The sequence below is a fragment of the Heptranchias perlo genome, chromosome 1 (assembly GCF_035084215.1).
Source record: "Heptranchias perlo isolate sHepPer1 chromosome 1, sHepPer1.hap1, whole genome shotgun sequence".
In the NCBI taxonomy this organism is placed as follows: domain Eukaryota; kingdom Metazoa; phylum Chordata; class Chondrichthyes; order Hexanchiformes; family Hexanchidae; genus Heptranchias; species Heptranchias perlo.
In genome coordinates this window covers 139,918,096-139,939,366 of record NC_090325.1, presented here as the reverse complement: position 1 = coordinate 139,939,366, position 21,271 = coordinate 139,918,096, and the positions used below count along the sequence as shown (strand labels likewise).

General features: G+C 41.6%; 1 protein-coding gene across 4 annotated transcripts in view; it reads left to right on the top strand.

The window, feature by feature from the left end:
- trim2a (tripartite motif containing 2a) overlaps positions 1-21,271 on the top strand; it is a 176,061-nt gene that overhangs the window by 112,343 nt on the left and 42,447 nt on the right. For all 4 annotated transcript variants that reach the window (XM_067991851.1, XM_067991836.1, XM_067991860.1 and 1 more), the window contains exon 2: positions 20,059-20,237. In XM_067991851.1, the coding sequence (XP_067847952.1) occupies positions 20,104-20,237 (134 nt within the window). In that variant the 5' untranslated portion in view covers positions 20,059-20,103. The remainder of the gene's footprint in view (positions 1-20,058; positions 20,238-21,271) is intronic.

Here is a 21,271-nt window from a genome sequence, read left to right as displayed (position 1 = left end):
CCATCCCTAATTGCCCTCGAGAAGGTGGTGGTGAGCCGCCTTCTTGAACCGCTGCAGTCCGTGTGGTGACGGTTCTCCCACAGTGCTGTTAGGAAGGGAGTTCCAGGATTTTGACCCAGCGACAATGAAGGAACGGCGATATATTTCCAAGTCAGGATGGTGTGTGACTTGGAGGGGAACGTGCAGGTGGTGTTGTTCCCATGCGCCTGCTGCCCTTGTCCTTCTAGGTGGTAGAGATCGCGGGTTTGGGAGGTGCTGTCGAAGAAGCCTTGGCGAGTTGCTGCAGTGCATCCTGTGGATGGTGCACACTGCAGCCACAGTGCGCCGGTGGTGAAGGGAGTGAATGTTTAGGGTGGTGGATGGGGTGCCAATCAAGCGGGCTGCTTTATCTTGGATGGTGTCGAGCTTCTTGAGTGTTGTTGGAGCTGCACTCATCCAGGCAAGTGGAGAGTATTCCATCACAGTCCTGACTTGTGCCTTGTAGATGGTGGAAAGGCTTTGGGGAGTCAGGAGGTGAGTCACTCGCCGCAGAATACCCAGCCTCTGACCTGCTCTCGTAGCCACAGTATTTATATGGCTGGTCCAGTTAAGTTTCTGGTCAATGGTGACCCCCAGGATGTTGATGGTGGGGGATTCGGCGATGGTAATGCCGTTGAATGTCAAGGGGAGATGGTTAGACTCTCTCTTGTTGTGCTGTTTACTTTTGAACCCCAAATTATCCTGGTTCATCTGTAGAGAGAAGAAAAGTCTTTTATTTGGAGTGGAGTGTATCACATCACCTCCAGCCTCCAGGTGATGTTGTCGGTGCAGGACAGAGATCACAGCCGCTGTGAAGGAGGAAATTGAATTCAAGAAACTTCATTTTAGTTTGGAGCCATTGCAGGCTTGAGGCACTTGAGGACTTTTTTTTTTCTTCTCCAAAAATGCCATGTGGCAAGGTTATTTTGATAACTCAGTGCTACACTTGTGAGTTGTGCAGCTCAAAGAAAGCCCTGATTACAAGGTGCAGAAGGGTATGGCAGACAGGCAATACACCTTCAAGGCAAAAGTGTAGGAGCAGTAATATTATATGATCACTTCTTTTGGTCATTGGAGTTTATCAAAATCTCTGAGATTCATGATGTGCTGAACTACAGATTCATTGGATTCTTACCAATTATGGAGGGACTGCCAACTTACATGGTACCTTGAATCGAGCCCTCAATGTTATGTAAATTAAGTAGCATAAGGGCTGAGTTGCAAACTGACCGATCTGAAGCTGTAAATGATGTGGGGATCAACTCAATAAGCAATTTCAAGGGCAGGGCTTGCAGATATTAGAGATATCTCCCTGCCCCCTCCACCCTCACCTCCAACAAATGCGAGAAGCTCATGGACTTCTTTGTCACTAAGATTGAGACCATCACTTAACTGCCTCTGCCGCTTCCCTCCCTTCCCCTATCCCACCAACTCAAGCTTCCCCTAAGGTTCCCCCATGCCCTAGCCCTGAACTCGCATCTTTCTCTCGTTTCGCTCCTGTCTCCCCTTTTTCCCTTTCCGACCTCATCTTGACCATGAGACCCACCTCCTGCTCCTTTGACCCTATTCCCACCAAACTACTGACCACCCAACTTCCCTTCTTGGTCCCCATGTTAGCTGATCTTGATAATGGTTCCCTCTCCTCAGGTACTGTCCTCCTCCCCCCGCCCCCCCCACTCCCCATCAAATCTGCCGTCATCACCCCACCTCCTCAAAAAACCCACCCTAGACCTCTCTATCCTTGCAAACTACTGCTTCATCTCCAACCTCCCTTTCCTCTCCAAAGTCCTTGAACATGTTGTCGCCTCCCAAATCTGTGCCCTTCTTTCCCACAACTCCATGTTTGAATCCCTCCAATCAGGTTTCCAGCATTGCCACAGTTCTGAAACGGCCCTTATCAAAGTCACAAATGGCATCCCATGTGACTGTGACCATGGTAAAGTATCCCTCCTCATCCTTCTTGACCTGTCTGCAGCCATTGACATGGTTGACCACACCATCCTCCTCCAATGCCTCTCCTCAGTCGCCCAGCTGGGTGGGATTGTGCTCGCCTGGCTCCATTCTTATCTATCCAGTTGTAGCTAGAGAATCACCTGAAAAGACTTCTCTTCCTGCTCCCGCACCGTTACCTCTGGAGTCCCCCAAGGATCTATCCTTGGTCCCCTCCTATTTCACATCTACTTGCTGCCCCTCAGCGACATCATCCGAAACCACAACGTCAGATTCCACATGTACGCTGATGATACCCAGCTCTACCTGACCTCTACCACTCACAACTCCTCCACTGCCTCTGATTTGTCACACTGCTTGTCCGAAGAGCAAATATTTCCTCCAACTAAATATTGGGAAGACCAAAGCCATTGACTTTGGTCCCCGCTGCAAACACCATTCCCTCGCCACAACTCCAACCTTCTCCCTGACCACTGTTTGAGGCTGAACCAGACCGTTCGCAACCTTGGCTGTCTGGACCTTGGCGTCCTATTTGACCCCAAGATGAGCTTCTGACCCCATTAACCGCTCCATCACCAAGACTGCCTACTTCCACCTCCATAACATCGCCCGTCTTCACCCCTCCTCACCTCATTTGCTGCCGAAACCCTCATCCATGCATTTGTTACCTCTAGATTCGACTATTCCAAGGCTCTCCTGGCTGTCCTCTCTTCTTCCATCCTCCATAAACTTGAGCTCATCCAAAACTGCCTGTATCCTAACTCGCACCAAGTCCCGTTCACCCATCACTCCTGTGCTCGCTGACCTAACTTGGCTTCTCGTCCAGCAACGCCTCTGTTTTAAAATTCTCATCATTGTTTTCAAATCCCTCCATGGCCTCGCCCTTCCCTATCTCTAACCCCCTACAGCCCTCCGAGATCTCTGCACTCCTCCGATTCTTACCTCTTGCGCATTCCCAATTTTAATCGCTCCACCTTCAGCTGCCTAGGCCCTAAGCTTTGGAATTCTCTCCCTAAACCTCTCTGCTGCTCTACCTCTCTCTCTTCCTTTAAGATGCTCCTTAAAACAGGTAAGTTTAAAAGAGGTAACTCTTTTGGTTACCTGTCCTAGTATCTCCTTATGTGGCTCAATGTCAAATTTTGTTAGAAAACGTCCCCGTGAAGCACCTTGAGACATTTTACTACATTAAAGGCACTGTATAAATGCAAGGTGTAGTAATTGTCAATTGCAACATCTAGCACAGAAGGTTAGGAAGGCCATTCAGTCTGGCCTCAGCCTAGTGGGCGATAGTTTTGAGCAGCTGCATAACATTAATTTGCAAAAGTTGGGAAGACATGGTGCTGGGTCTTATGTTAATGATTTGCCTGTGGTAATGGCTAGTCCAAGCAACTTGTTTGGAATCCTGCATAGAAGACAATGAACCCTCCCTAGAATGGTTCAAGGCATTACTTCCCCTGAGGCAAAAATATTGGAAAGTGGCATTTATCTCCATCATTTACACACACAAAATGCACATCCCCATTTGGATGTGACTCCTTCCTCAATTGGTACTGCTGCCACAGAGGAATCATGAGAGTCACAATCAGGAACACTCAGGTTAGAAGAACTACAAGGGTTTCACAGAGCAAGACATTAATACAAATATTCACTAAGATTTTTTTGAATGAAGACATTTAATTTTGTGTATTTTTTCATTAATTACTTTAATTGAATAAAATTTTGAACCATAGCATGTGAATGAAAAGGCACATTGTTATACTGTTCTCCAGTCATTTTGATTCATTCTGCATTGCAGTTAGTGATATAATTGTAATCCTGTGTAATCATTCTATGTAGGTACAGTCATACTTTATGGCTAAAGGCCATGAAATTATACTATGAAGATTAGCATGTGAAACAAGGCATTCATAAGCAATTCTTTTTGCCTCTATTTTAAAGATGGTGTTAATTTGTTTAAAATAAACACATCAAGTTTGTCTACTAATGTTTACACAATGTAATTTTAAGTCCAATGTTAGTTGACAGTAGTTTCCAGTAGGTGAGATTGCTAAATCAGAATTAATGAAACAAAATGGTGAACTTAGGTAACTGGCAACATAAATACAATCATTTGAAATGTTGTTCAATGATAATGTCACAAATCAATGTGGTTCATGCTGGGGTGCCACACACATAGACTATTGGAATTCTTCCTCGTCCATAGCAGTGTGTGGGTCTTTTCTTCACTGATGGTAAGGTGGCCCTTAATTATAAGGCTATGCAGCATGCAATACGGCACACAAATTTTGCATACTTGGTTTATGGGCGCCACAGAGCTTTCAGTGCACCAAATCGCTGTTAAACAAGCCAAAGTTCACAGAAGGTTTGTGTGTCCAGTTGTAGCTGTGCTCTGCTTTATGGGGTTTACACCATAAGGATCACAATGCGTGTTTTCAAGTCATACCGATAGTGTCTCAAATGCCAGTCTTGGAATCACTTATCCTACTTTAATAAACAAGGCATACAATATCAGGTCAAGATGAGGGAGGTATGTGCTGACCTTGGGTATTTCAATTATCCTGCTTAAATAAACAGTCTTGTGTGCCTTAACTGATCTCATTAGTATTTGGCTACAGTTCACCTAATATAACTTAGTTCATTATTAACTTATAGTGCCTGTATCGTACAGATAACATGTACTTTATTGAAGTTTATGCAATCGACTCCCTAATTTATTGGCAGATTGATGCTTTCAGTTCATGTTAATCCTACATTGGGAAAATAAGGAATACAGAGCTAAAACTGCTACCAGCACCCTAATCGTTTAAAGTGTAATTTTGCACTCTGCTAATTGGGTGATAAAATTAATGTTAGTCGATGTATTAGCTTCCTAATACCTGGGCATTGTGTTTTGGAGAATGCATTCTAGAATGGAGAGGAGTATTGAATGGTACTAACACTATCAATAGTGCACAGATACCTCTACTGATGTCACATCTATTCCATGCATTTGGCAATGTATTCAAAATAACTTTAAAAAATAACTTTTTTACATTTCCTATTTACTTCATCAAAATTTCAAAAACCTCAATGTTGACTTCAATTTTTTATCCTCTCCAAGCCATGCACCATTATGCGGCTGTGAGGATGAACTGCCCAGGCCTCTACCAAAGCTGCTCTTGAGCCAACTACTGGCAGGTGTGTGCAACAGTGACCTAGGGCAACTTTCCCTCCATTTTTTTCTCTCCCACTTATAATTGATAGCCTGACTGAGATGGGAACTCACCATGCTAGAAACTATGGAATTTCTTACAGCTTTGACACTATAAGATGTGCTGAATACCTAAAACACAATGAAAGCACTATTACTGCATGGAATATTGTACAGTTTAAAAAGTGATCTATTTAAATCTCATTCATTAATGTGATGCAAATAAAAATACTGTAACACTTAAAAGGTTAACTCTTCTCAGCTCAGATAATCCAAATGCAAAATTGAACTCCAAGATCTCTGAAAAAAATTGAAATTACCTTGAGCTTTGGTTAAGTGTTCCTACAATATTATTTTTGCAATTTGTGATAGTAATAATTACAGACACGCAAGAAATCTGTCCTTTACTGGTATTGCACAGGGATGGGAATTCTGTCAAGTTTAGATGAACATTTTTACAGTCAGAGTGAACAGCTGGTAAGAGCCTTTTTTTGTGGATATTGCAGACGACTGAACTGATAGATTCTGGGAAACAGTACAGCTGAGGCTGGAAAAGGTGAAAGATAACTTAATTACTGTTCTCCTCGATTATTCCCGTGAAAAATAATTTCTTTCATTGAAAAGGTGAGATTGGTGGGGATGGGGGGTGGGAGTGGTGGTACAGCTGCCTTAAATAGTGGTCCAGCTACGAAATAGGCACCATTTTCATTGAAAATTTGGGAAACGTCTATAAGGAGGAAAAAGAACCATGCACCATTTTTGTCACAGTGCGATCATGTGCAAGTTCTGCAATTGATTTGACTTACGCCATTGCATTATGTGGGGGTCTACAAACAAATGGTAAAACGTTTGCGAAATTCTTTTTCAGGAAGACAATGCCCCTTTAATTCTCAAAAATCCAATGTATGCTGATGTAGAAAAGAACTGTATCAACATTTATTGTTCTATTGGAGGTGTAAAGAAAGAACAAACTTGCATTTATGGAGTACCTTTCATGACCTCAGTATGTCCCAAAGCACTTTACAACCAATGAAGTACTTTTGAAGTATAGTCACTGTTGTAATGTACGGAAATGCAGCAACCAATTTGCACACAGCAAGCTCCCACAAACAGCAATGAGATAATGACCAGATAAACAGTTTTAGTAATATTTGATGAGGGGTAAATATTGGTCAGGACACCGAGGAGAACTCCCCTGCTCTTCTTCGAAATAGTGCCATGGGATCCGTAACGTCCATCTGAGAGGGCAGTCAAGGCCTCTGTTTAATATCGCTTCCTAAAGACGGCATCTCTGACAGTGTAGCACTCCCTCAGTACTGCACTGGAGTGTCGGCCTAGATTATGTGCTCAAGTCTCTGGCGTGGGGCTTGAACCCGCAAACTTGACTCAGAGGCGAGAGTGCTACCACAGAGCCACGGCTGCCAATGTACTAAGTTGGAGCATCAACGCATAGCAGGGTATAGTCTTGGGTAATAATTTCTATCTAAGCAAGTCCCAGATTTTTCAGCAGGGAAATACATGTGGCAAGATTTTAGCTCGGAGTGGGGAACCCAGCGCGTGCGTGGATATTCACATGGGGAACCCGGAAGTCAAGTGAGTCCATCGCAAACTGCGATTGCAACTCAATTGAAGGTTAGTATTTTTGCTTCCGGGTTTTCCACGCACCAGGTAGCCAGATTGACAGGCTGGCTCCAGTCGGAAGGGAAAGGAGCCACGGATCTGAGGGGAGGGAGGGGGCAAGAGAGATCATGGGCCGTGGAAGAAATCGGTGTGGGGAAGGGAGGGGTGGTGTGGGGACATGGACAGCATCGGGTGTGCCTTGGAGAAGATCGTGGGGGTGGGTCCACCATCATCGGAGGTGGGGGTCGTCGGCTGATTGCGAGGGTCCGATCACGCCAGTTGAGCTTGTTGGGCCCTGAAGAATTCCTGCTCCTCTGGGCCCACAAGCAGTGCAATAAAGGCACTCACCTCATGGATCCAGCCCTTCCTGCCTGCTTTCACCTGACGTGAATCAGAAGCGATGGGAAACCAGAACAAGTACGGTTAAATTTGTTTGACATTTCTAATACACAAAAAATTAAGTACCTCGACTATCGCAATGGGGTACATTGCCCCTTTAAATATCAGCCCGCCGGCTTTAAGTGGGGATGGGACTTCCGGGTTTCTGTTGCGCACGCATCCAAATGCGCCTGGGTTAAACCCGGAGATGGGCGCGTTGGAGCCGGGATGCAGTCCCATTCCAAAACAAACAATTTTTACTGCCCACCCGCTCTGAACCCACCCATTCGTGGGAGTTAAAATTACCCCCATGGGGTCCAAAATTTCCAATCAAGGATTGGGTGCTTCTTCCAGGACAGGCGGGATCATGTTACCCACCATAGATCCTGTCAGTTCCACTTTACTTATTGATTGCCTCTGGTGGCCGCTCGCAAAACGACCCAGGAAATGTTTTTTTTTGGTGAGGCCTGAAGGAGCAGGAGTGCTTCTCCTGGGCACACAAAAAAAACTCCGGTCCACATCCAGCCCATCTGTGTGCCCCTCTCCAAGATTGCCTCCCCCAACCCAATTACGCTCTGACTATTGGATGTCTCATCGTGGGTGCTGGCAGAATTCCTGCCCTCTCAGGACTGGTGAGCTGCAACAGGGCACCCATTTGGCACCCACAGGTTGCCAACAGAATGCAAATGAGGCCAAGACCTCATTCTGGCAAGAACGGGCAGCCAGCAGCATTGTGCGGACAGAAAAGATGTGGCTGATAATGTATGTTCTGTCCCAAAGTGCACATACTGATTCTTTAATCTGTTAATAATTAATACAGTAATAGAAGGTAATGCACAGGAGAGCTGGTAGACATTCTGAGGGTAATTTTAACCTAACCAGCTCAACAGGAATGGGGTGTGTTCGGGTCGGAAGCCCCTTTTATCCCGCCCGATTTTACGCTTCGTTTGGAGCATACAATCACGAGGGATGTAAAACGGGCATCCGACCTAAATCCAGCCCCTTCCCACTGGGCAAACTCTTTCTCTTTCTCCCATCACGCTTGTGATGCTATCAAACATGATCTGAGTTTTGACTGCTTTAAGGAATGTATACTTTGGGTATGAAATTGTACTGTGCAGTATTATAAATCAATATATTAACAGATTTATATGAATTTCCTTTGTTTGTTGTCTTACTGAAGGCATAAAACTGTTTGGTTAGCGTCTTTGTTAAAGTGGACAAATGAATTTCGCACAAATTATTTAACACATTCATTACTAATATCACACAGCATGATTTCCCCCCCCCCCCATTTAAGATTTTGTGAAGTTTTCATATAATCTTGTCTTTTTGATTTGTAATAGTATTCTGTTTTCTTGGTGGAATATATGAAACACTGGTTTAGTGTCCAGTTTTAATCGGCACCCTCAGTTTGGATTTGATAAAATAGAATTGGTTGATGCCACGCCCGTTTTACAGTGTCAAATATGGCAGGAGATATGTGCATGTGTATTTCGTGCCAGAAGTGCACTGCCTGCCATATTGGTGAAGGCAGAAAAAGAGACGTCTAGGGCCCTCACCTGAAACGGGCATTAGGCATTTTTGCATATGCAGATAAGGAGCCTAATGCCTGGTTCAGGTCCTCTTCCCGAAATTGGTCAGCCTATAAAGCTACTGGTACCGGGCCACAGAGTCACAAATGGTGTTATGAGGTGATTTCATGTATTCTAAGATGGAGACTATTTCTTTCACTACTCTTTGTTCCTTATGAACCATTTGCTTGGGAAGTGTTCTTCATATTAGCTCGGAACCTGAAAGAACATGGGGACTGATATTCCTTAGAGGATCCATTGGTCAGGATTGTGTCCCAAGGAATTTCAGCCTCATGATGTAGAACAAAAGAATGACTGCGGGATTGTTGTCTGTATTCAAGTTGATAGGAATGTATTACGATTTGAGTGTTTATTTTTGTAATTAGCAGTCACATAGAACAAGCTCTATTTCAACTCATGCCGTTGGTCTAATCTTTATACTCGAGGTCTAAGGTTAAGAAAGGAGTCTGTTCGACATTGCTACCATTTGAAACACTTGATTTGTATGAGTTAGAACATAGAAAATTATCCCAGCTTCATTAGGTAACTCCATATATAAGGAAATATCAATTTGATAATAACCATTTTTGCCATTAAGCTTTTCACAGTACCAGATAATATTTAGAGAATAATCCATTGCATCAGAAAATTTCATCAATTTGGCCCTAATCCTAGGAGAATTAGACAATTACTTTGTCACTAGGAGATTAGTTGTTTCCTGTACCATCTGTGTAAGTAGATAAGTATGTCAGTCAGCAGACTCACAAAGCCATATTTTAATATTCACAGAGCTAGCATCCAAAATAGAAAGTTCATGTTCATATTTGCCCTTTTTTAAAACAGTCTTCTTCCCTCTGTAATGAACCATTCCCTAGCAAAGATAGCAAGCTGCTATCCATCTTCTAAGCCTCTGCCTATGGCATTCTTGAGATAGGATTTGTGTGCAAGTAACATTGGATAACTCTCTCCTTGATTTCTTCATTACATTTTGATTCTGTATTACATTTTTATTTTCTTTCCCTCCATGTGGGGAAGATCTTACTAACCCCCAGCTCCCCACTCCTCCCCATTAATGACCCAGCTGAGTTCAGAAACTCAGGAGTTGATTTTAAGTGTGAAACGCACTTGCTGGCCTAAGATTCAGGCCTAGGGTATATTAACTCCTGGGCCTCATTTAAATGCCATTGCTCCACATCCTGCCCAAAATGGGTGGGAAGAGGGTGGAGAGCAGCTGCAGGGAGGCGAAGATTGGAGGGATCCTTCTCCACACACCGGCTTCTAGGTAAGTATCAGGCAGGGTGTTTTGGGACGGGCTCGAGGTAGGGAAGGGGGGAGATTAGGGCAGGGAAGGCCATGACTTTGTGAGTCTTGGAGAAGCGACTGATCTGATATTGGCAGTTTTTTACCGATGTTGAAAGTTACCACTGTAGACATTTACAGCAGAAGGATGCCATTTGGCCCATCAAGCCTGTGCCCTGCATTCTGAAAGAGCAGCCACTTAGTTCCATTCCCCTGCCCTTTCCCCATAATCTTTCAAATTATTCTTTTTCAAATATTTATCTACATCGCTTTCGATCTCAGTCTTGAAAATTTCGATTGACTCATCATCCACAGCCTTTTGGGGAGTGAGTTCCAGATTTCCATTACCCCTTGTGTGAAAAAGTGCTTCCTGATTTCACTACTGAATGGCCTAGCTCTAATTTTAAGATTATGCCTTCTTGGTCTGGATTCCCCTACCAGAGGAAATAGTTTCTCTCTATCTACCCTATTATTTTCAAGACTTTGGGCGCAATCGGGAAATTGCGCCCAAAATGTGCTCGAAATTACCCTGGTTAGGTTGCAGTTCAAGTTTCTGATAAAACGTATTTGCATAATCACAAATGTAAAATCTTCCATGAATCAGCGCAATCAGGCAGCCTAACAGAATGTAATCATTTATTTATTTTTCATTCCGTTAGAAAAATATTCATTGATGTATTTAAGAGTGGTGACATGCTGCAGTTTTATTATTACAGCTGAAAAAATAAGCATTTTTAATAGGAGTGTCCACCTGTGAGTAACCTGATTTAAAATCACTGAAAATGACTTAAAAAAACTTTACTGAACCATTTACTAGCTTCATTGGTGAAATCCTCCTTTTCACACTTTTAAAATTATATTTTCAAATGGAAAACTGGGTGGTGTCTCTTTACTTTAATAGCAGATTTTACTTCATTTTCTTTTTAAAAACTTGCCATCAGTAAGATCTCCGGTAAAGAGCTTGCGGCCTCCCTGTTCAAGCAACAGCAAGTTGATATTGGTAAAGAATGATTATGGCCCTAGTGTGAAAAATGGAGTCATAACAGAATGAAACATGGGATAAAAATGCACAATAAAAATTCTATAATTACAGATTATTTGCTTACTTAGCTGTTGAAATTCTTATAATCCATATATTGATTAGCCAGATTTTATTTTAAATCTGTTCATTTTATTTATGCTCTTGTTAATACATTTTAGCTCTGCCATGAATTTACAAAAAATTGATTTTTTTTCCATTTTTCATCTTGTTACAAACATGTTTTCATGATATTGGTTTGATATGCTTCCTTCTCCAATCATGGCAAAATCTCATGGGTCCTTGAAATTATACCGTAAGATACTACTTGCAAACATATAATGCATTTAAATAATTTTTTTTCCTCCACTGTTATAACAGAGGTATTAACTAAATTAAAATAAATAGGTTAACTGCTCTCTATCTCACTAGTATCCCACAGCCTAATTTCAAGCCCGTTGTCACTTTTTTATAAAGATAAATGCTTGCAGCTGCAACAATGTTTATTTTATTTTTTTAAAAATTGCTAAGTACTTGACACGAAGAAATTGTTGACCTACCTGCCTGGATAGAAATGAGCAGATCTGCTCTTTGTCAGCCTTGGGTCTGACTGCATATCAGTCCTGTTTCCCCAGTGTTTAATGCAAATCGGCGTCTACGCATCCAGATCCAACCCATTCTCCAAGTTGAAAGAGGAAGTGCTTGTATTAAATATTACAGTAGTGGCCAAAAGGGTTTAATATTAATATATTAAGCATTTATGTGCTAATATCAGAATGTAGTTTCAAGACCTGTATCTGTCCTTGAATATTTGGCATATTCTACAGTTGTCTGCCATGTAGCCGTTGGGAGATGTTAAAAACCCTTATAGCTCTTAAATGTTATGCAATTACTGTAAAAATAGCACATTACAAAAAGTAAATCAAATATCTAAGTTTCAATCTGTAGAATTAATAAAGAGCATGCACAGTAACGTGTGTATGGATAGAACAGAAGACCAAGGCAGTGCTCAAGTACTGCTGGCTAGTGTACCAGCATGTTGTAGGTAGGAGACAATTCTTCCCCATCATCACTCACTCAGCAAAGTTGCCGTTCTTAACCTGACTGTGAAGGGCAGATATACAAAGCGCTTCCCTAAGGGAAGGGATGGAAAAATCTCAGTGTTCTTGTGTGCCACCCAAGCAGCAATGGTGGAGATCTGAGAGCAAATGATCTACCCATCTTCATAGACAAGGGATATTTGGAGGCATGAAAAAAAATCACAGATTTACAAAAACTAGTGTTGGTAGCTTTAAGATCCAACAGAGCACAATGATTTGCTTTTAATAAACCCAAACGCTCTGTGAAACACACGCAATAGTCACACACTTTCCCTCCTTTGTGATGTAATGAATCATAATATTAGAGGCAGTTGTTATAAACAAACGTTAAAAAGCTCACAATAAAACCCTTCTACTTTGCAAATATCAATATACTTCCAGGAAAAGGAACATAAAAAATGCTTTCTGTAGCTGTAATTTTTAACTTTTTTTTCATGAGGCCTGATAGAACTCCCCATTGAATTTCCATAATTCATGGCTGTGTATCTCTTTGCATTAGTTTGAAGAAGCTTCAATTTTAAATTTAGAAATACTTTGGAAAATTGCCTGAATGTAACCAGTACCAAATGAAAGTCTGGTATTGATTTAGAGTGGTATACATGTTTTGGAACCTATTAAGAAGGGAACGCTGGTTAAAGTAATTAATCTTATTGAACAAAGCAGTATTGCCTGATGATGTAACAGCAGTTGCGCCTTTCCCAACAAGCATGTGAGTTGCCATGGTAATAGTCTGTCAAAGCTGAACCACAGAGATCACACACTGTGTTCTATCTGACTGAACAGATCACAGGGAATGCGAACAGTTTCAGTGTATACAGCAACTGGTGGAACAGATCATTGGGATAGTAATGATCAATGTAACACAGATGTAGAGATGTGTGATGGAGGCAATTGAAAGAACGATGAGGAGTCGACTTCGAACAGAGCAGTGTGTTTCTGTAGCGTGTTGGAGTTGTAAAGGAGCTGAAAACTGTTATTGTTAGAATGGAGAGGGCATTAGAGAGAAACAAATAGAACTAAGTGGAGTCCTTTTATTAGTTTGGGGGGGGGGGGGGGGTGGGTGTGGCGGGGGGACTGTAATGTGAGAGAGAATAAAATAATCAAGTCCCATCACAGGCTGGCCTCGCAATGATTTTGTACTCATTCAGCTTGTTAATAATTGAAGCATCAAAAAATGACCTTCCCCATCAGAAGCTCATCCTAATGTATACTACTGTTCCTGTGATATTTTTACACAGTTAACATTAGTGCACGTTCAGTGCCAGTTCTTTCTCTAAAGCTGCCGCTTTAACACTGATTTTTCTCCTCCTGCTGCGATGAGTAGAGCCGTTCAGAAACAACAACAACTTGCATTTATATAGCGCCTGTAACATAGTAAAATGTCCCAAGGCGCTTCACAGGAGTGTTATCAAACAAAATTTGACACCAAGCCACATAAGGAGATATTAGGACAGGTGACCAAAAGCTTGGTCAAAGAGGTAGGTTTTAAGGAGTGTCTTAAAGGAGGAGAGAGAGATAGAGAGACAGAGAGGTTTAGGGAGGGAATTCCAGAGTTTAGGGCCCAGGCAGCCGGAGGCACAGCCACCAATGGTGGAGCGATTAAAATCAGGGCTGCGCAAGAGGCAAGAATTGGAGGAGCGCAGAGATCTCAGAGGGTTGTAGGGCTGGAGGAGATTACAGAGATAGGGAGGGGCGAGGCCATGGAGGGATTTGAAAACAAGGATGAGAATTTTAAAATCGAGACGTTCCCGAATAGGGAGCCAATGAAGGTCAGCGAACACAGGGGTGATGGGTGAACGGGACTTGGTGCGAGTTAGGATACAGCAGCAGAGTTTTGGATGAGCTCAAGTTTATGGAGGATGGAAGATGGGAGGCCGGCCGGAAAGCATTGGAATAGTCGAGTCTAGAGGTAACAAAGGCATGGATGAGGGTTTCAGCAGAAGATGGGCTGAGGCAGGGGCGGAGAGTGGTGATGTTACAGAAGTGGAAGTAGGTGGACTTGGTGATGGAGTGGATATGTGGAACAGCAGTGTTAGATTACAGAGTGTGTGTGCGTGTAATATATTTTGTTTGATTCATATACAGTTATACAAGAATCCACATTGTCAGATACTTACTTATCATGTTAGTGTTTATTTTCTAATGTTATGGAGTAGAACCTTTATCACAGGCTGTTTTCCAGCCAAATGAATGGCATTTAGCTTTACAGAACCAGTCAAAATAGGAAGAAAACCAAAACTGAAATAAAGGAAAACAAATCTAAGAAAATGAAAAAGAGAGAATATTCTGAAAGAAAGCGAAGTTTCAGAAATGAGAAACAGGGTTGAATAAACTGTAAAAACCAAAGAGCTAACTCCAAGGGTCAAAGTTCATTATATGTTAATATTTCCAAATGATTATCGCAAAGATTGCTTAAAGAGCCTATCATACTTGGGTTAGATGTAATAATTCAACAGGTTGGTAGCACTGCTTTGACTAGCAAAAAAAGGACACAAAAGAGGATATACATTATGTAAGAATGGTTTGGCATATTGAACATTTCATGATGATATAAACAGATTAGGATTCAAAATAGGTCACCACAATACATTGTTCATTAACAGCCATACAATGAACCTCCTTTCTTGTGAGGAGCCTTTCTGGATAACCTCATTTGTCTGTGTTAGCCATAGCAAATATTAAAAATAGCACTTCCCTATTGTTCTCTTGAACTCATTAGTTTTTTTTTGTGTGAGTTATTTATGTAGATTTTCAATCATAGTATGCCTGGTGTACCGTAGCAGCTATGTCCATATGAGCTTCACTCGCTTATCCCATAATCGCACCCCACTGATCAAATTCAGTGACTCAGTGGGCCTTTAAGACTGCTGATTGATGATTTACAGCAAACCAGCAAATCTTATTGCAGCAGACTGCTGCATCCCGATCCCAGCATCCTTTGCATGATTTGCTGCAATCTCCTAGCACAGAGCAAGAAACATGCACTAAATAAAGATTGATTTTGTTTCAGTTCTGCTGGGTCTTCCCCAGCCAGTGAAATAATGCTTGTTACTGACCTAGAAATGTTATTGCTATAGCAGATAATAGGGTCACCACTTTTCTGTTTCCATTGTTTTTTTTCCTTCTTTCTCTATTCTCTACATGGAGCATCACTACGTGTAGCAAGACATGTCTTTGCTCTAAGAATGGCTGTACTATGGTAGGATTATACTTCAGATAGTAAGCTGCATGCTATTGCCTGAAAAAAAAATTAAACTCCACAATAGTTAGAAGCAAGATCTTTTGACTATCTAGTGGCTATCTAAAAGAGTATAGCTGTAAGTCTTATCAGTTTGTTTGATGAATGCAGAGTATCGGACTCTTCCTTAAAGAATATACATTTCTGTGAGATTGTGGGTGGGTCTGAGCTATTATTGGTGAATAATAAATCACAGCTAGCTCTCCAGCACAGTTCCTGCATATTATTTTGCACAGGGTGGGAGGCCGGATAGAGGGTAAACTGGGAACGGAGTGTAGCTTGGTGTGTTTTGTATGTCATGCTGAATCAGAAGATTTCATTTATTACCCTCTTAATCTATTCGGAAATTAAATCAGTTTTCTTTTTGTATTATGACTAAATATTAAATCAGAATTGTTATTGTGACACTGATTGTGGTTATCTAATTTCTTCACTACATACTACTAGTGTGGTGCCAATTCCTAATCCTTATGCACAGCCTCAGTAATAATCCCTTAGTAAGCCTTTTCCATTGGCCTGGGTAGTCTTTAGAAGACAATGAGTTAAATTCTAAATCAATATGAGCATGGAGGCAAATGCACATGTTGTTTAATTCCATTGTATTTCCAGTTATTTGCCAGTTCCAAGATCATTACATTGACGAATGACGAAGAGAATGATCACAATGAATTTAATATAACTTTTCTTTTTAAAAAGATAGAGATCCAGAGACATTTAATTTTTAAATACTAGTTTCCATAGAGAACATCAAAGGGCTTATATCAAAAATGATAGTAATAAGGTGACTATCTTTGAAAATCTCCCTTCAGTGTGAGATGCTTATTATTAAATTACTAAACAAAATATTAAGATATGTTGGAAGAAACCAAAAACTCAAGTTTTGGTCTGTTCCTCCAAAAAGATGGAGAAGGATATTTTCCTTCATTTGCTAATTTTAGCAAAAAAGTAGCTGCAAGTATAAAGTGGCGTTTCCCTTTTATATCCATGTCTAAAATTGGTGAATGGAGGAAAGTTCAGCCTGTGATGATTAAACTCTTAAAGGCACAGTATTTGTTGTGGTAACTATGTGGACTGTTCCGGTTTATGGACCAGAGTGAGAAATAAGTAGCGCAGAAGAGCACAGCACAGATGATTTCCATACTCAGAACAATCAAAGAGGAAAGAAAGAAATTGCATTTATATGGAGCCTGTCACCACCTCAGGGCATCCCAAAGTATTTCATAGAAAATAGGAGCAGGAGTAGGCCATTCGGCCCTTCGAGCCTGCTCTGCCATTCAATATGATCATGGCTGATCCTCTATCTCAGTACAATATTCCTGCTCTCTCCCCATACCTCTTGATGCCTTTTGTGTCTAGAAATCTATCTAGCTCCTTCTTAAATATATTCAGTGACTTGGCCTCCACAGCTTTCTGTGGTAGAGAATTCCACAGGTTCACCACCCTCTGAGTGAAGAAATTTCTCCTCATCTCAGTCCTAAATGTCTTACCCCATATCCTGAGACTGTGACCCCTCGTTGTGGACCCCCCCAGCCAGGGGAAACATCCTCCCTGCATCCTGTCTAGCCCTGTCAGAATTTTATATGTTTTATAGAAACATAGAAAATAGGAGCAAGAGTAGGTCATTCGGCCCTTCGGGCTTGCTCCGCCATTCAAAATGTTCATGGCTGATCGTCTAACTCAGTACCCTGTTCCCGCTTTTTCCCCATATCCCTTGATCCCTTTAGCATTAAGAAATATATCTATCTCCTTCTTGAACACATCTAATGACTTGGCCTCCACTGCCATCTGTGGTAGAGAATTCCATAGGTTCACCACCCTCTGAGTGAAGACATTTCTCCTCATCTCGGTTCTAAATGGCATACCCCGTATCCTGAGACTGTGACCCCTGGTTCTGGACTCCCCAGCCATCGGGAACATCCTCCCTGCATCTAGTCTGTCTAGTCCTGTTAGAATTTTATATGTTTCGATGAGATCACCTCTCATTCCTCTAAACTCTAGTGAATACAGGCCTAGTTGATCCAATCTCTCCTCATACGTCAGTCCTGCCATCCTAGGAATCAGCCTGGTAAACCTTCATTGCACTCCCTCCATGGCAAGGACATCCTTCCTCAGATAAGGAGACCAAAACTGCACACAATACTCCAGATGCAGTCTCACATTTCACAGCCAACAAAGGATTTATAAAATGTCGTTACTGTTGTAATATAGGGAAATGCGGTAGCTGATTTGTGCACAGCAAGGTCCCACAAGCAGCAATGAGATAAATGACCAGTGTGTGTTGGTTGAGGGATAAATGTTCACCAGGAATTGGGAGAACTCCTGTACTCTTCTTCAAAAAGTGCCATGAGATCTTTTACACTCATCTGAAAGGGCAGACAGGTCCTTGGTTTGATGTCTCATCCGAAAGACAGAACCTTTGACAGTGCAGCATTCCCTCAGCACTGCACTGGAATGTCAGTCTAGATTAGGTGCTCAAGTCTCTGGAGTGTGGTTTGAACCCCATGATTTTCTGATTCAGAGGCGAGTGCTACTACTGAGCCAAGGTTGATATCTGGGAGGTAGGATTATTCAATTTGGAGAAATAGTAGTGAGAACAGTTATCATTCAAGATTTTAAAATGCCAGAAGCAGAAAAAATGAAAGATTTTTTTGGAAAGAATGTAAGATCTAGGACCAGATGCCATGATGTACAATTTATCTGAGCTAAATAAACATAAAAAAAGAAATTCTTCTTACTTATGGTGGTTGACCATAATTTAATTAACATAATTTAATGAAGGCCATTGTTTATTGGGTAGAGGCTCTCAAAAAGGAACTTGAAAGATTTCTGTTCTGGGATAGTGTAAAATTGTAGACCGTCCACAATCTATTTGACCCTGAGATAAGCTCCTGACCACATATCAGCTCCATCACCAAGACCGCCTACTTCCACCTCCGTAACATCGCCCATCTCTGCCACTGCCTCAGCTCATCTACTACTGAAACTCTCATCCAAGCCTTTGTTACCTCTAGACTTGACTATTCCAAGGCTTTCCTTGCTGGCTTCCCATCTTCCATCATCCATAAACATGAGCTCATCCAAAACTCTGCTGCCCGTATCCTAACTCGCACCAATTTCGGTTCTCCCATCACCTCTGTGCTCGCTGACCTACATTGGCTCCTGGTCCGGGAATGCCTCGATTTAAAAATTCTCATCCTTGGTTTTAAATCCCTCCATGGCCTCGCCCCTCCCTATCTCTGTAACCTCCTCCAGCCCTACAACCCTCCGAGATCTCTGCGCTCCTCCAATTCTTGCGCGTCCCTGATTTTAATCGCTCCACCATTGGTGCCTGTTTCTTCAGCCGCCTAGGTCCAAGGCTCTGGGATTCCCCCCATAAACCTCTCCACCTCTCTAAGTCTCTCTCCTCCATCAGGATGCTCCTTAGAACCTACCTCTTTGACCAAGCTTTTGGTCACCTGTCCTAATATCTCCTTATGTGGGTCGGTGTCACATTTTGTTTGATAATGCTCCTGTGAAGCGCCTTGGAACGTTTTACTACGTTAAAGGCAGTATATAAATGCAAGTTGTTGTTGTTGTTAGTTTTTTTGGGAGGGAGAGTTATTTTGTTTGTACTTGCCGCTTCACTTTTAATATTTCCTTGCACGATCCGTCATTTCTTTCCCAAATGAGTGGGCCGGTGACCTGCTAGGCTTCTGCCTGTACCCGTGACAGCTACCTTTAAATAAAAATTACAAAAGAGCAGAAATGAGAGAAATCATTGTGCCCAGAATAATTTATTCAGGACTGAGATGAGGAATAATTTCTTCACTCAGAGGGATGTGAATCTTTGGAATTCTTTACCCAGAGGGCTGTGGATGCATAGTTGTTGAGTATATTCAAAACTGAGATCGATAGATTTTTGAACACTAAGGGAATCAATGGATATGGGGATTGGGCGGGAAAGTGGAGTTGAGGTTGAAGATCAGCCATCATCTTATTGAATGGTGGAGCAGGCTTGAGGGGCCGTACGGCCTACTCCTGCTCCTATTTCTTATGTTCTTATTCTACCACTGAGTGGTACTGCGCAGGAAAGCAGCAGTACTGTTCTGTATCCAAGACCCACACCTGATGGCTCTAGGCTTAAGTTAAAGCAAGTCTGTTTTTTATGATGTTGATGTTTTGTACAATAGGGTATCAAAGGATAACTCTAATAGGAGTTGACTGCTGTCCATTCTAATAAGAAAACAAACTTATTGGGCCAAATGGCTATTTGTTCTCTAGTCCTATATGGACTTAAATGTAAACTGCTTCATATTCTACATTAATCTACATTCTTATTATTTGCTACATCCCACTGTTTATCACATTAAATTCTGATGGCATAACACTCAGTCTCTCTAATATTTATAACCTTTTTAGCTGTATTTTAGTTAGCTGCTGGTTGTAGTAGACTGACATCTGTGATTCACTGATGATTTTATCCCTCCGTGGTTAATATATTACAGACTATACCACATCAGACAATTGTATCAGAAATCCATTAAAATCATTATAGGTTTTATCTGTTAGATTTAAGATTTTACTTGGATTGAAGTTGTGACAAGATTTTCAGTTACTTGAATTGAGCTGCAAGTTAATTTAGTTTTACCTTTTTAAGTTCGTTTTTAAGTTTATTGTTTTCTTTCCCCTTTCAGTGTGCTGGGTGAGGGCAAACTGGACCCATATGTCAGTGCATTAGGATGGCCAGTGACAGCTCGAACATTACCAGTCCTGTGGTACGCCAGATTGACAAACAGTTTCTGATCTGCAGCATTTGCCTGGATCGTTACAAAATTCCTAAAGTTCTTCCTTGTCTACACACCTTTTGTGAGAGGTAGGTAACCCCCTTCTGCACTTAACTGAAAAATTTCCTCAAAGGCTCTTCTTTTTTATATTTTGTATTGCACCAAAAAAGTTCTAGAAATTAAGGTGCTGTCTTAAAGTTAGGTGTCCCTTTTTGCAGGTGCACATGAAAGAAAATTTGCAAAAAATTATCAAAAATCAGATCTTTTAGGTTTTTGCTTTCTAAGCAGAGAATTTTTTGGAATCCGATATTAACGGTTGTTGCACGTAAGGTCTTTACTGAGGGAGTAGCACAAAACATCTTCTACTGGATCGTTAACTCGATGTATGTAATGCAATGTTCTGGGTAATGAAGGCTTCCTCTTCATTTCATGAATGAACCTTTGTGACCTATGAATCTCTTGTTTCTTCCATTAAACTGGTTCAATACAAGGTGTCAGATATCTGTCTGGAGTCTGGGTTCCGGGAAAAAAAGGATATGGCTAAATGTTTCCTTCTTGACAGTTCTGCTGACATCAACATGGATTTATGGATATTTAACTCTGGGCCAACCTCTTGTGAGTGCTTCGTTCATAAGATGACATTTTATTTTAAAGCATGTAGTCCAGTAACCTGTACACGTACACGGGTTGCTTTCTCAATGGCAACTACGACTCCCCAACACTACCGAAACATTAATGTCTTTGTTAAACTGTGAATTACACTGTTTCAGGTGTAAACTCAGCTTGAAAATCGTAGTGCCGAGTTCCTGTCCGTGATTCTGCTTCAGCAGCACTGAGTCCACTGAGACCCACCCAAGTGACAGACTGGTGCTTAAAAATCATAGTGCAGTTTCTGGTGCTGAAAAACTGGGTTTAGACACCTCTTAGAATTGCCACAAGATTTGACTACTTGCACAATAAAATTGTATTTTATTTTGCAAAAACTGAGTTTTCAACCTTGGACTTTATTGAAATCATTCAGGGAAAACTCTGAAATGACAAGACTTAGTTTCTCCGTTAAACAAATAAAACTGGCACTTTGTTGTCGTGATCTACTCTATAGTTTTATAGTACTATGTTTTAA